This window comes from Panthera uncia (genome assembly GCF_023721935.1).
Source record: "Panthera uncia isolate 11264 chromosome A1 unlocalized genomic scaffold, Puncia_PCG_1.0 HiC_scaffold_17, whole genome shotgun sequence".
NCBI lineage: Eukaryota > Metazoa > Chordata > Mammalia > Carnivora > Felidae > Panthera > Panthera uncia.
The window spans coordinates 104,722,714-104,734,786 of record NW_026057577.1 but is presented as its reverse complement, the minus strand read 5'-3'; the positions used below and the strand labels follow the sequence as shown (position 1 = coordinate 104,734,786).

The following is a 12,073-nucleotide window of genomic DNA, read 5'->3' as shown; positions in this document are numbered from 1 at the left end:
TAGAAAAGAAAGGTGCCACTGAAAGTATACATCACCATGCAGGACATGCCTGAATTCAACTACTGTGCTAATAAGGCACAAAACAGAGAAAACAGGCACATGTATAGTTGGTTTCCTATACTGCACTACCCACCCCAGCTACAAGTTCTACAAATGCCGCTGTTTGTCACAAGGTCACTGAGATATAAGGTGCCTTTGCTAAATGAGTTAAAATCAGTGACCCCACTAGAGACAATTAACAGGGCAGTTTCTCCCAGGAGTTGGCTCAGAGTGTCTCTCTTAGGCACTAAGGGCCAAGAAGTAACTTCTGGATACATGGGGGATTAGTTTACAAAGCTAACGGATCTTATCTATAGAGTAGTGGATTTCTACAACCAACCTGGACAAAAATATGGTCTTCTCTCTTCTTTAAATGGAATGTGCTTTTTTTCCCCACAGAAAAAGCGCACATTGAAGGGCTCCATTGAACTCTCCCGAATCAAATGTGTTGAGATTGTGAAAAGTGACATTAGTATCCCATGCCACTATAAATATCCATTTCAGGTAAGTCCACTATGCCTGAGATTGCTAGTTTCCCATTCCTTGCATGATGGTTGAAAGTCTCAGTCATTGTAATAGAAGGTAGACCAGGGATGACTCTGATCTATAGTTAGGTCTTAGACTAAACCAGAAGAAAGCTACTGTGTTCCTTCAATTATTGATTCACTCATTCCTCAAATCACAAAATTTTGAAAATGTGTAATTCCTCATTTCTCTTTCTCTCATGTCTTCCCTGCCTCAACAAAAGTCCCAATTCTCTGCCCCTAGAGCAAAGAAAAAAATATCAAAGGCCCCAAGCCTAATACTCTTAAGCCTAATACCATTTACTTACAGTAGCCACTAGCTACAGGTGTATGTTTAATATTTAGATGTAAATTAAATTAACCAATATTGAAAATTCAGTTCCTGAGTCACACTAAGCCCACTGAATGGATGAACATTTCACATGTTCAATAGCTATGTGCTGGATAGCACAGATTATAGAATGTTTTCATCATTGCAAGCAGTTCTACTGGACAGAGTTGGTAAAGGTTATCTCTGGTCTTTAGGTCATGACATTGTCCAAATTTGGCATCACTCTTGGCATCTATGACTCTGAAGGAGTGGATATCTCTTTGTACATTCTAGGGTACGGTTCCTCTTTGCCAATTTGAGGGGTAAATATCGCATTTTTAATGTGATATAGAAAAGGATTCTTTTCCTACTAGAAAGTTGACCTCTGTGAATTGAAATATTTAGTAATTAAAGTGAATAACATGTATTTTCCTGTCATTAAAATTCCAATTAAAAATGAGTTCATGAGAAAAAGCTGGTGAATTTCAAAGAAGATCTATAGTTTAGTTAATCATTTTGGACCAATGTCAACTTCCTGGTTTGGAAACTGCGCTATGGTTCTATAATCATTAGGGAGAGGTGGGTGAAAAGAACACAGGGATCCTGTACTATTTTTGGAACTTCTTGGGTGTCTTATATTATTTCAAAATAAGAAGCTTTTAAAGTCTCAATTGTAATTTTTTTCATCTAATATCTTACTCTTTCATATGACAGAAAGATTTTGTTAATCACTTAAAAATTAATATGAGAGGGGCTCCTGGGTGGCTGAGTGGGTTAAGCATCTGACATTGACTCAGATCATGATCTCACAGTTTGTGGTTTCCAGTCCTGTGTTGGGCTCTGAACTGACAGCTTGGAGCCTGGGGCCTGCTTCAGACTCTGTGTCTCCTTCTCGTTCTCTGTCTCTGCCTGTCCCCTTCTTGTGTTCTCTCTCTTTCTCAAAAATAAATAAATAAACATTTTTTTAAAAATTAGTATGATAAATAAATATGCTGTCACATGGAGAGCTTTTTCTCCAGCTATTTTAATTTAGCAATTGCTTACCGGCAACATGGAATCTCAGACAAGTAGTCTGAGCTGTGGAGATTCACCCTGTGTGAATTCAAATATTTGGATAAAAAGGACACCAGTCCCCTAATTGCCCAGATGTTTGCCTTTATGATGACAAACACCTGAGGGCCCGCTCTTGACCCAGTAAGCTAGATGGGCCTGCTATCAATCATCCTGCTCTCTGGGCACACTGCTCATCTTGGACTCTGTGTACCTCCAGGTTGTGCATGACAATTACCTCCTGTATGTGTTTGCTCCAGACCGTGAGAGCCGGCAACGCTGGGTTCTGGCCCTTAAAGAAGGTAATAACTCCCCTATGCAAATCGGTCCCTGAGATCCCTTGATCCTCTAGCAGGCTTGGACTCCGTAGTAAGATCAAGGACAGCTGACGGTCAAATATTTCTCACTTTTGGTGTTGGTGTTGGATCCCAACTTTTCACCCTGGGCCCAAGAGGCAACAATCAGTACCATGTAGGGTCGAACAAATCCAGTCTACCACCTGTTTTTATAAAGCTCCAAGCTAAAGAAGTTTTTTGTATTTTTAAATGGTCGTATGTTAAAGGATTATAGAAGTACCTCCATAATATATCGATTTTGCCTGCTGCTGAACAAAACCTAAAATATTGACCATCTGGCCCTTTAAGAAAAAGTTTGCCAACTCCTGGTCTAGTGGGAATAATAAGAGGATGGGCCCTTGAGTTAGATGACCTGAGTTTGAATCCTGGCTCTGCCACTTACTAGCCATGTGTGCGTAGGCAACTGCCTCAGCTGCTCTGTGCTTCAGTTTCCCCATCTATAAAAAAGGAAAGGAGGAGGGAATGATAATAATAGTACCTGCCTCCAGAACTGCTGTGAGTAAAGCCCTCGGAACTAGCCTGGCCCATCGCTGGCACCCCATAAATGTTAGCTAACTTTAAAAGCTTTCAGATCATCAGGAAAGGTATTTCTTAAGGCTCACCTTGCTGGCAGCATAATTAGAACCAGCACAGCGTTTGGGTATACGTGACATGTGCAGCCAGTCTGCTAAGGTGAAAATCCCAGCTCTGCCAATTATTAGTATGTGACCTTGGGCAAGTTCCCCGACCTTCCAGTGTCTTCATTTCTACATCTACAAATTCTGACTTGTAATAATCAGACACAGGGTTATTGTAAGAAATAAATGAGTTAAGGCATGGCAGCACTTAGAATGAAACGCAAAGAAAGAACTCAATTAGTAGTCCTGTTACTTAGCCTGAAGCCCTGGGTTTGCAGGAGAAGTGGGTTCAGATATTAATCTGTCTCTAAGTAGCTATTAGGACTAAGAATAAGCAAGCCATTTGGAATCTTGAGAGCCGTGATGCCTCTATCTGAAAATGAGAATAAAAATACAATTCTTATCTTCTTCCAAGTTTGTTGTCTCAAATAGGATATGAACAGACAAGCGCTGCGTAAGCTGGAGAATATTCTCAAGTCATGAGGCTCAGAATAAACACTGAGTAAAAAGTTATCAAAAGGACCCCAACTATGTTCATTGGCCATTCTCCCTCTGCGTAGGGGTTTACTCACAGGATATTAAAGCTGGAAGGAGCATTTGAGATGGTCTATCGAGTTCTCCACTTTTTATATTTCTTTTTTCTTTCAGCAGGAGAACCTCTTTTTTTTTTTTAATCTTGCCAAAATCTAACTTTAAAGCCACAAATCTAGAAGGGATAAAAGCAAAATTCCTGTGGTTGAAGGGGGGAGAGATGAAGGGGCAGGAATCCCTCCCGCTCAGTCTTCCCATTGCCCCTTGGGCACTTCTGTGGGGCCCACTGATCCAGTCTAAGAATCTCATTGCACCGTGGGGAAAATGAGGCTCAGATGAGGGTGTTGCCCAATCTAGGGACACACAATTAACCCCAGGTCAGACAAGAACCCAGACGTGATGATGACCACATCCAACACATACTCTTCCATAAATGTACATGCTTGGGCAAAAGGCTATTTTTGTGACTATTCCAGGTACTATTCACTCAGGCTCACACAGCAGGGTCCAGTCTCAAGGAGTTGAGAAGTTGGTTGTCCTTGATAGAATAACCTGAAATAACTCTTCTGCTGGTGCCAATCTCTTTCAGAAACAAGGAACAATAACAGTTTGGTACCCATGTATCATCCTAACTTCTGGATGGATGGGAGGTGGAGGTGCTGTGCTCAGCTGGAGAAGCTCGCAGTGGGCTGTGCCCAGTACGATCCAACCAAGAATGGTAAGAGACTGGGAATTCCCTTTCTTCTTGTAAAATGACCGACCTCTCTAGTAGGAGGAAGTAAAAGCTCTCAGCTTCCCATCATCACGGGTGTCGAGGATTGAATACAAAATTCTGCATCTTCAGAACTGTTGGAGGGAAATCATCCGCCTCTAACACTAGTCTGTTGATCTGTTTCCACTTCAAACCTTATGTCTTTATAGCTCCTTGCTACTAAAAGTGTGGTCCTTGGACCAGTAGTGTCAACATCATCTGGAAGCTAGTTAGAAATGTAAATTCTCTGGCCCCATCCCAGGTGCCAGATCAAAATTTGTGTTTTAACAAGATACCCTGGAGATTTGTGTGCAAAGTAAGTTTAGGAAGCACTACTATATAACCCGCAAGTTAGAAAATGTGAATGGCGTGGTCTACTTAAATCTCAAGTTGTAGAGAAAGCCTCAAACGTATAGAATATTATTTATTTGTTACAGTAGCACCACATCACAGACATGCTTAATTATACCAGCTCAACTTTATACACTTGGAGGGGAAGAAAGTAAAATCAAAAGCTGTCTATTGTACTCTGTGGCTTTTCACTGCATCCCCTTCAAATTTGCCGTTTATCTCCATAACCTCAGAGAAAAGGAGGCCACGGCCTAAATACAAAATGAAAACAAAAGACATTGTTTCTGGTCCTTGGAGGTCCAAGGCTCTGGAACTCACGGTTGGTGTGTAACTCGGTTTTCTCTTCTGTGATGGCTCTGGGACCTGACCTTTCAATGAAGTGCAACTTCACTTGCAAGCACTTTTACACATGATGTGCTCGCATTCCTCACAGTCATCTGGGGTAGATGTGTGAGGTCACAGAAACAGAACGCCTTGAGCAGTTTGGAATGCTCAAGGTCACACAGGGAGAAGTGCTCTGTAAAGGCGTTGTTGAATAGGAATGATGGATTGTGTGAATTGTTTTGCTTCCATTCCCCCCTCTTCTCAACCTCTCTTACCCTAGCCACCTTTTCTCATCTGTCAGTTTCTTTTTTGCACTAAAACCTACTACCTCGGATTGACAACCCAAGGCGGATGTGCTAAATGTAACCCATGGCTGGGTTTTCCGTGGCTTCCTGAGTCACAGCCCCTCTTAGTACCACTTTAAAAACCACCACCTCTCACCCTCCACCTTGGGAGAGAAAGTTTAAAGTTACCAATCCCATGGCCCCAAGGAACAATATATACCTAGTTTTAGAAGTCAGTGATCTTTGGCATTACCCTATGGTCTGTACTCTTAAAGAGTATTTCATAAAAAAGAAACAGAAGGGTTTATATGGGTGGAATCCATCATAATAACAAGATGGCATGGGCTTTCCCCAGTGAGTGAAAGCCATTTCGAGAGCCAGAGATCTGGTCTCCAGATTCCTGCCAGCACTTTGCTGTGGGCTGTTGGATCAGTCACTCAGCCCCCAAGGGCCCTAATGTCCTCATCTCTCAAATGTTAGGGGAAGCTTTAGGGCTCCTAAGATGAAATAATCTCTAAGTCCCTTGTTAATTCTGAAATTCTTTGAATCTGTGTTTCCATTTTTCCATCTTCACCGTGCATTTTGCAGCTGTCCCTCTTCAGGGTACACAGCACTCCCCTCCACTGAGTGGTAGACATATGATTGAGGTGTGAGGAACATCTGAATGATGCACCAAGATGACAGTTGGAGAGAGCTGGTCATGCTGAACTCCTCCCACATGAACTCAGGCCTAACTGCCATACAGTCACTCTGCTAGTGGTCCTGCATTTGTGTTGCAACAATGGGGTCGTGGAAAGCTCTTAGCACATTTGCTGGCACTTTCTTATCTCTCAATAAATGGCAATTGCACCTACTCATCTTTTTTATTTGTGGACAGAAGAATATGAAGCTGAAATATAGCAGCATGTATGTGTACGTCTGGAAAACAGCAGAGGTGGTTGGGTAAAAAAATGGACCCTGCTATACCCCATTCATTTCTGCAACCAGAACTGGCCCTGATGTCACTACATACCAACTTCACACAGAGGAAGAGGAAAGAAGGGGAGAGCAAGGCTGGAGGAAGAGATACCCTTGCAGAATGTTCAGGGCTGGAAGGAGACCAAGGCCACACAGCTCCTTCCCAGTGGAGCTACGGTTAGAACATCAGTCTCTCGGTGCCCTGAGTTGAGTGTTGAATAGGAACCATGCTTCCTGTTACGCTTGTTTTCTTCTTCTCAGTTAATCACAAAGCCAAGTCAATACCCCACCCTGCCCGTGCTTAAAGTGTTAGCACAGGGGGTGGGTTCCCATGTCACTGTGTGGGTCTCCTCTACTCGCAATCCTGACAGTTACTGTCCAACTCAGGCAGGGATCAACTTCATGCAATGAGTCAATCTCATGCAGAGATGAGGATCTCACCACCTACTTATGGAGCCTATTCCTGTCTTATCTGTAATTATTAAATAATCCTTGAACTGAGCACAAGCCTATGTGCTGCCTCCCATGCCACACATACTCCCAGATATTTGACCTTGGTCTATTGATTCTAGGCCTGACCTTTTCAGTGCCTCAAAGGAAAAATACTGAAGGACAGAGAGGAAGAGATGAAAGGAAGGCGAGAAGAAAAGAGAGATAAAGAAGATAGGACAAAGGAGAAAAGAAGGCATAGAGGAGAGGTAAAGCGACGGAGACATGGAGACACAAACAGAGAGAGAGAGAGAGAGAGGTGCTGAGTGTGTGTTGTTTGGAGAAGGCAGCAAGAACACATGCTCAGAAGTGTAAATGTAACTAAAAGTAGATTCCAGCCCTCCCAAAAAATAACTCAATGACCCCTCACCTCACCCACCCTCTCCCCAAGCCCACGGCTGCCTCAAGAAGCCAGTGACTCACTGTTACCCTGAGTCACCAATTCCCACTCCGGGGTTTAGCAGGTGGTAGGTGCCTTTGTGGAGGTCTCCTGGCCCACAGAGAAGGACACAAGCCTAATGCCTCTGTAGCAACCTTTGGATTAGGCTTTTCCTGGGAATACTAAATATGAACTTCTAGAAGTTTCTGGAATCTTCTAGAAAATGAAATGGGGAACCAAGAGGCCAAAAAGAGATTAAAAAAAAAAAAAAACTGGCTCTATAAGGCCGGTTTTCGTTTCTCTGTGTCTTATCATCTCCTTCTTTCTTGGCTCTTTTCTTCTGTTGTTCTCCTAAGGGCTGCTTTTCTCTGAAAAGCCCCCTGACTTTTCACCTCCGGTTGGGCACATTCGGTTTCATACTCATTTTCTTTTTATGTTTTTCTCATTTCAGCTTCAAAGAAGCCTCTTCCTCCTACTCCTGAAGACAACAGGGTGAGTGAGGATTCAAGCTCTGGGCATGATGGGCGCCCAGTGCTGCAACTGCCTGAATGCCATGTCCCCTTTGCATTTCCCCCCACCCCCAGATTTCTCATATCCTGGGCAAATACAGCAGGTTGTAGTAATTCAGCCGAAATGAACACCCTGGGTTTCTTGGACCTGTCTCATGGGTCAGTTTATGCAAAAGGACCACTCAGTTACTAAATCCTGAGTTCACTTTATTCACTCAACAAAAATTTATTGTACCAAACTGTGCATCCCCCCACCTGACCACTTTGGGGTACAATAACAGCTATCTATGAAAAATGATGTGTTCACTCCATACCTTAATTTTGATAATACTTTATATTTTTCTAAGTACTTCCATACTTTTACTATCTATTTCAAAGATATATATCTATATCTATATCTTTATGTGTGTGTGTGAGTGTACTTATATATACAGAGAAGGCCTCCTTCCCTCACTCTCCATTCTAGCCACTTCAGAGGGTTATAGTTTTATTCTCATTTTAAACCTTGGGACATCAAGTCCCAAGGGAGGTTTTGAGGCTTTTCCAAGGCCATTCAGCAACTTAATAGGTAAGTTACTAGGCAGCAGAGCTTCTGAGATGGTGGGCTTTAACTCACATGGTGGTTCTCAAAGTGTGGTCCCTGGACCAGCAGAATCAGCCTCACCTGGGAGCTTATTAGAAATGCACTGTAGATTCTCAGGCCCCACCCCACACCTACTATATTTATAACTCTGGGAGAGGGGCCCAGCCACCTGCAATTTAATAAACCTCCAGGTGATTCTGTGGCACACTGAAGTGGGAGAAACACTCCTCTAATCTACTGATTTACAAGACTTAGGTGATACCAAGCCCACTCTAGGGAAGCCAGCTCTGGTTTGCAGATGGTTTCGCCCATAGTCCCACCTATGGGGTGGAGGTAGGATCTAGGCTCAGAGTACTATTGTCCATTATTATTATAAGCAGGTTTCTTACCACATGAATGTCTAACGGGACATTCAAAAGTTTTACAGTATATGGGATACTGCAGAGATTTTTGCATTCTTGGCCCTCTGCCACTAAATGTTAGCAGCACTCCTAAACCTTTGTGACATTCAAATCGCCCCCAAAGCTGTCCAAGATGCCTCCTATAGAAACGTACCTCCATGGTTTTTGAACCCTGCTCTGACCTTTCTTTTCATAGTGATTGATCAATCATTTGGTCCTATAATGGGATGAATACCGTGTCATATCCCTCCTTTATCTTCAGGTGCCCTTCAATTTAACTCCTTCCTCCATTAGCTTTTCAGGTGAAAGCCTCAGTCCCAATGATTCTTATCTTCAGTACTGCAATACACCACCTCGTGAGCTCCACAGATATTGAGATTTCAAATCCTAATCTGGGCTCAGCTGGGGTGACATACAACATCACCATGACAAGCTTTTCTTTCCAAATCTCCAGGATTTTTATACCATCAAAGGCTTCGATATGAAAATAGAAACTTTGGCTTCCCAACGCCAAATCTCATCCTAGCCAGTAACCTCAATCTCTTCCATATTTACTGTCTCCCAAGACCTGCCAACCTGTAGCAAGTGTGCCCATCCTGAACTCTCACAACTGTTTGCTTTATAGTCTCTTCTTCACATCTTCACTATGTCGTCTTTAAAAAGGTACTGAGAAGTAGAGACTTAGGCAAGAGAGCCCCTAAATGGAAGAAGGGAGCCCATGTGCTATAGTAGAGAGAGCCTTAAGGCTAATTCATGTGGTAACCTGGCCATATCCATTTCTTCATGTGGGCTTCAGTTTCTGCATTCTTAACAAAAGAATGGATTGAGTGATCTCTCAGAGGCATTTCAGCTCTGATAGTCTATGATCCTCCGGATCTGGACAAACCCACAAATCAAATCAGAAAGGCATGGACTGAATAACCTAGTGTTCACTGCATCACTTTCACCAAGAATATGATGCTTCCGGCAGAGAGTCTGCAACGTGCAACCAGCAGACTTGTGTGAAAAGCATGTGACTGCTTGGAATTCACTGTGGTCAGAATTCACCACACAGAATGAGAGGGCAATGAATTCCAGGTACTGAGTGTCTTTGTGTCACATTCAGCACCATAACCCTAACTCATAAAAGAAAGCCAACTAGAGAAGGCAGGTGGTTTCAGCGAATACCCAGTGGATTATAGGAATTCATGTGTTGACCTGGCCTAGATCCAGGAGCAAGTTACCATTTCAGGACTTATTGACCTGGTTCCACAATTGACCTCCTTTCTATGTCATCACTCAATTTTGTTTTCTCCTACCTTCAGCGATCACTCCAGGAACCTGAAGAAACCCTTGTCATTGCCTTGTATGACTACCAAACGAACGACCCACAGGAACTTACGTTACAACGCAATGAGGAATACTACCTGCTGGACAGTTCCGAGATTCACTGGTGGAGAGTGCAGGACAGGAATGGGTAAGGCATCTTTGTGGTTGTTGTCCCAGTGCTTGGGGTGAGGTGGGGATACAGAAAACACTGGGACAATTTGTCCTGCTTCTGTCAGCAGGCCTGCTGCACTGAGTTAGGAGAGGAAAGCAGAGGTAGAAGGAAGGGGAAGGAAGAAGTGGTTGAGAGAGGTTTTTCTACTTCTCAGAAGTGCCAGAGACAGTCACTTGCTATGCTCCCTTATTAAGCACCCCCAGCCCCCAAGCCCATCTAAAAATTCCCCGGGTTTTTTCACTGACATCCACAAAGTAGGAGATTGGCAGCTTGTTCCACATGGAAGCACTATTGTTCTTGAGTGTTCAGATGAGACTGAAGGTACATCCCATTGTGAAGTGTCTGTTTTCGGTGAAAAGAAAAGGCGTGTAGAGATGGTACAGATTGGTGGTTATATTAAAAGGCATCAGGGGGCGCCTGGGTGGGGCAGTCGGTTGGGCGTCCGACTTCAGCCAGGTCACGATCTCGCGGTCCGTGGGTTCGAGCCCCGCGTCGGGCTCTGGGCTGATGGCTCGGAGCCTGGAGCCTGTTTCCGATTCTGTGTCTCCCTCTCTCTCTGCCCCTCCCCCGTTCATGCTCTGTCTCTCTCTGTCCCAAAAATAAATAAAAAACGTTGGGAAAAAAAAAAAAGGCATCAGGAAGAAGATACTAAAGAGTTAGCTACACCAACTGTCTCAACTAGCCATATAAATGATCCATGGAGAAAGTTAAGTTGTGCAAAGACCAAATGCCCACTATGAGACTTTTGAAGGGAAAAAAAACTTATGAGCCCTTCTCTGATCCGAAATACAACAAAATTGCTGTTTTAACCTTCAGAATGCTCTGAGATGTACATGACTTAGATACTAGTGCTTAGTTTTAAGGCATCAGATCCATGCTGCTTTATGAAGGCTTTAGGTTTTCCTTTTAATATGTCAGAGGTACTTACCCAAGCCCTGGAATATTCTCCAGAATATGATTTCAATGATTGCACAAATCCAATACAAAAGTGTACCATAATTTAGCAAATTCCCTTGTTAGGCACTCAGATTGTTTCCAATATTTTGCAAATATTAACTACCCTGCAATGAACATCCTTGCATATTAATATCAGGGGTTTATATATTTTTAAAGTATGAGGTTATTACTGACAAAAAATATAGAAAAAGAAAAAGAAAACACTCCATCACTGCAATATTTGGATGGCCTAAATTTATGTTTTATTTTTTTAAATAAAAGTAGAGAGAAATATAGATGAAAAATAAGCCACCCCTCCATTTGTCCCCATGTCAATTCCAAAAGTAACACTATCAACAGTTTCTTGTATATCCCAGACAAAAAAGTTATACATACACAAATGCATCCTTTTTTCATTTGCACTAAGGTGATTGATTCTGCTCTTCACCTTGCTTTTAACCTTCAGTAATATATCTTGGAGATCGTTTCATTTCAGCAGATAGAAATCTACCCTATTTTTAAAATAATCGCATGGTTTTGGAAGGTATGCTTATATGGTAAGTACTTGAATAATCTGTAATGGTGGGACATCTAGTTTCTGGGTATTTGTTTTCTTTGTTATATTTTTTTAAGTTTATTTATTTTTGAGAGAGAGAGAGAGAGAAACAAAGAAAGAGAGAGGGAGAGAAAGAGAGAATCAGAAGCAGGCTCCATGCTGACAGCGCGGAGCCTGATGTGGGACTCGATCCCACCACTGTGAGATCATGACCTGAGCCAAAACCAAGAGTTGGATGCTCAACCGACTGAGCCACCCAGGTGCCCATCTTTGTTTGTTATCTTAAACAAGTCCTCAGTGAAGAACTCGTATTGCTCATACTCATGTTTCTGGGCAATATTTTGAAAAAAAAATGCAAATATATGTATTTTTTGAAAATATATTTTTCTTTTGAAAAAATATGTATTTCATATTTCTAATTATGGAACTGTTGACTCAGAGTAGGTATCAATTTTGATAGATAATTCCCTCAGAAGGTTGCCACACTTACATTGCCACTACCCACCAATAGGGTGTGGGAGTGTCAACACTAGGTATCGCTAACCTTAAAAAAAAAAAAAAAAGCTAATCTGATGAGTTCAAAAAGAGGCACACAAATATCTTTAGGGTTAAGGCTTTACTGTTTACATGCACCAAAACTTTCTTT

General features: G+C 42.4%; 1 protein-coding gene across 1 annotated transcript in view; it reads left to right on the top strand.

Moving 5' to 3' along the window:
* ITK (IL2 inducible T cell kinase) overlaps positions 1-12,073 on the top strand; it is a 58,071-nt gene that overhangs the window by 19,507 nt on the left and 26,491 nt on the right. Inside the window, exons 2-6 of the mRNA XM_049647902.1 lie at positions 439-543; positions 2,144-2,225; positions 4,017-4,145; positions 7,414-7,454; positions 9,760-9,911. Coding sequence (XP_049503859.1) covers positions 439-543; positions 2,144-2,225; positions 4,017-4,145; positions 7,414-7,454; positions 9,760-9,911 — 509 coding nt within the window. The remainder of the gene's footprint in view (positions 1-438; positions 544-2,143; positions 2,226-4,016; positions 4,146-7,413; positions 7,455-9,759; positions 9,912-12,073) is intronic.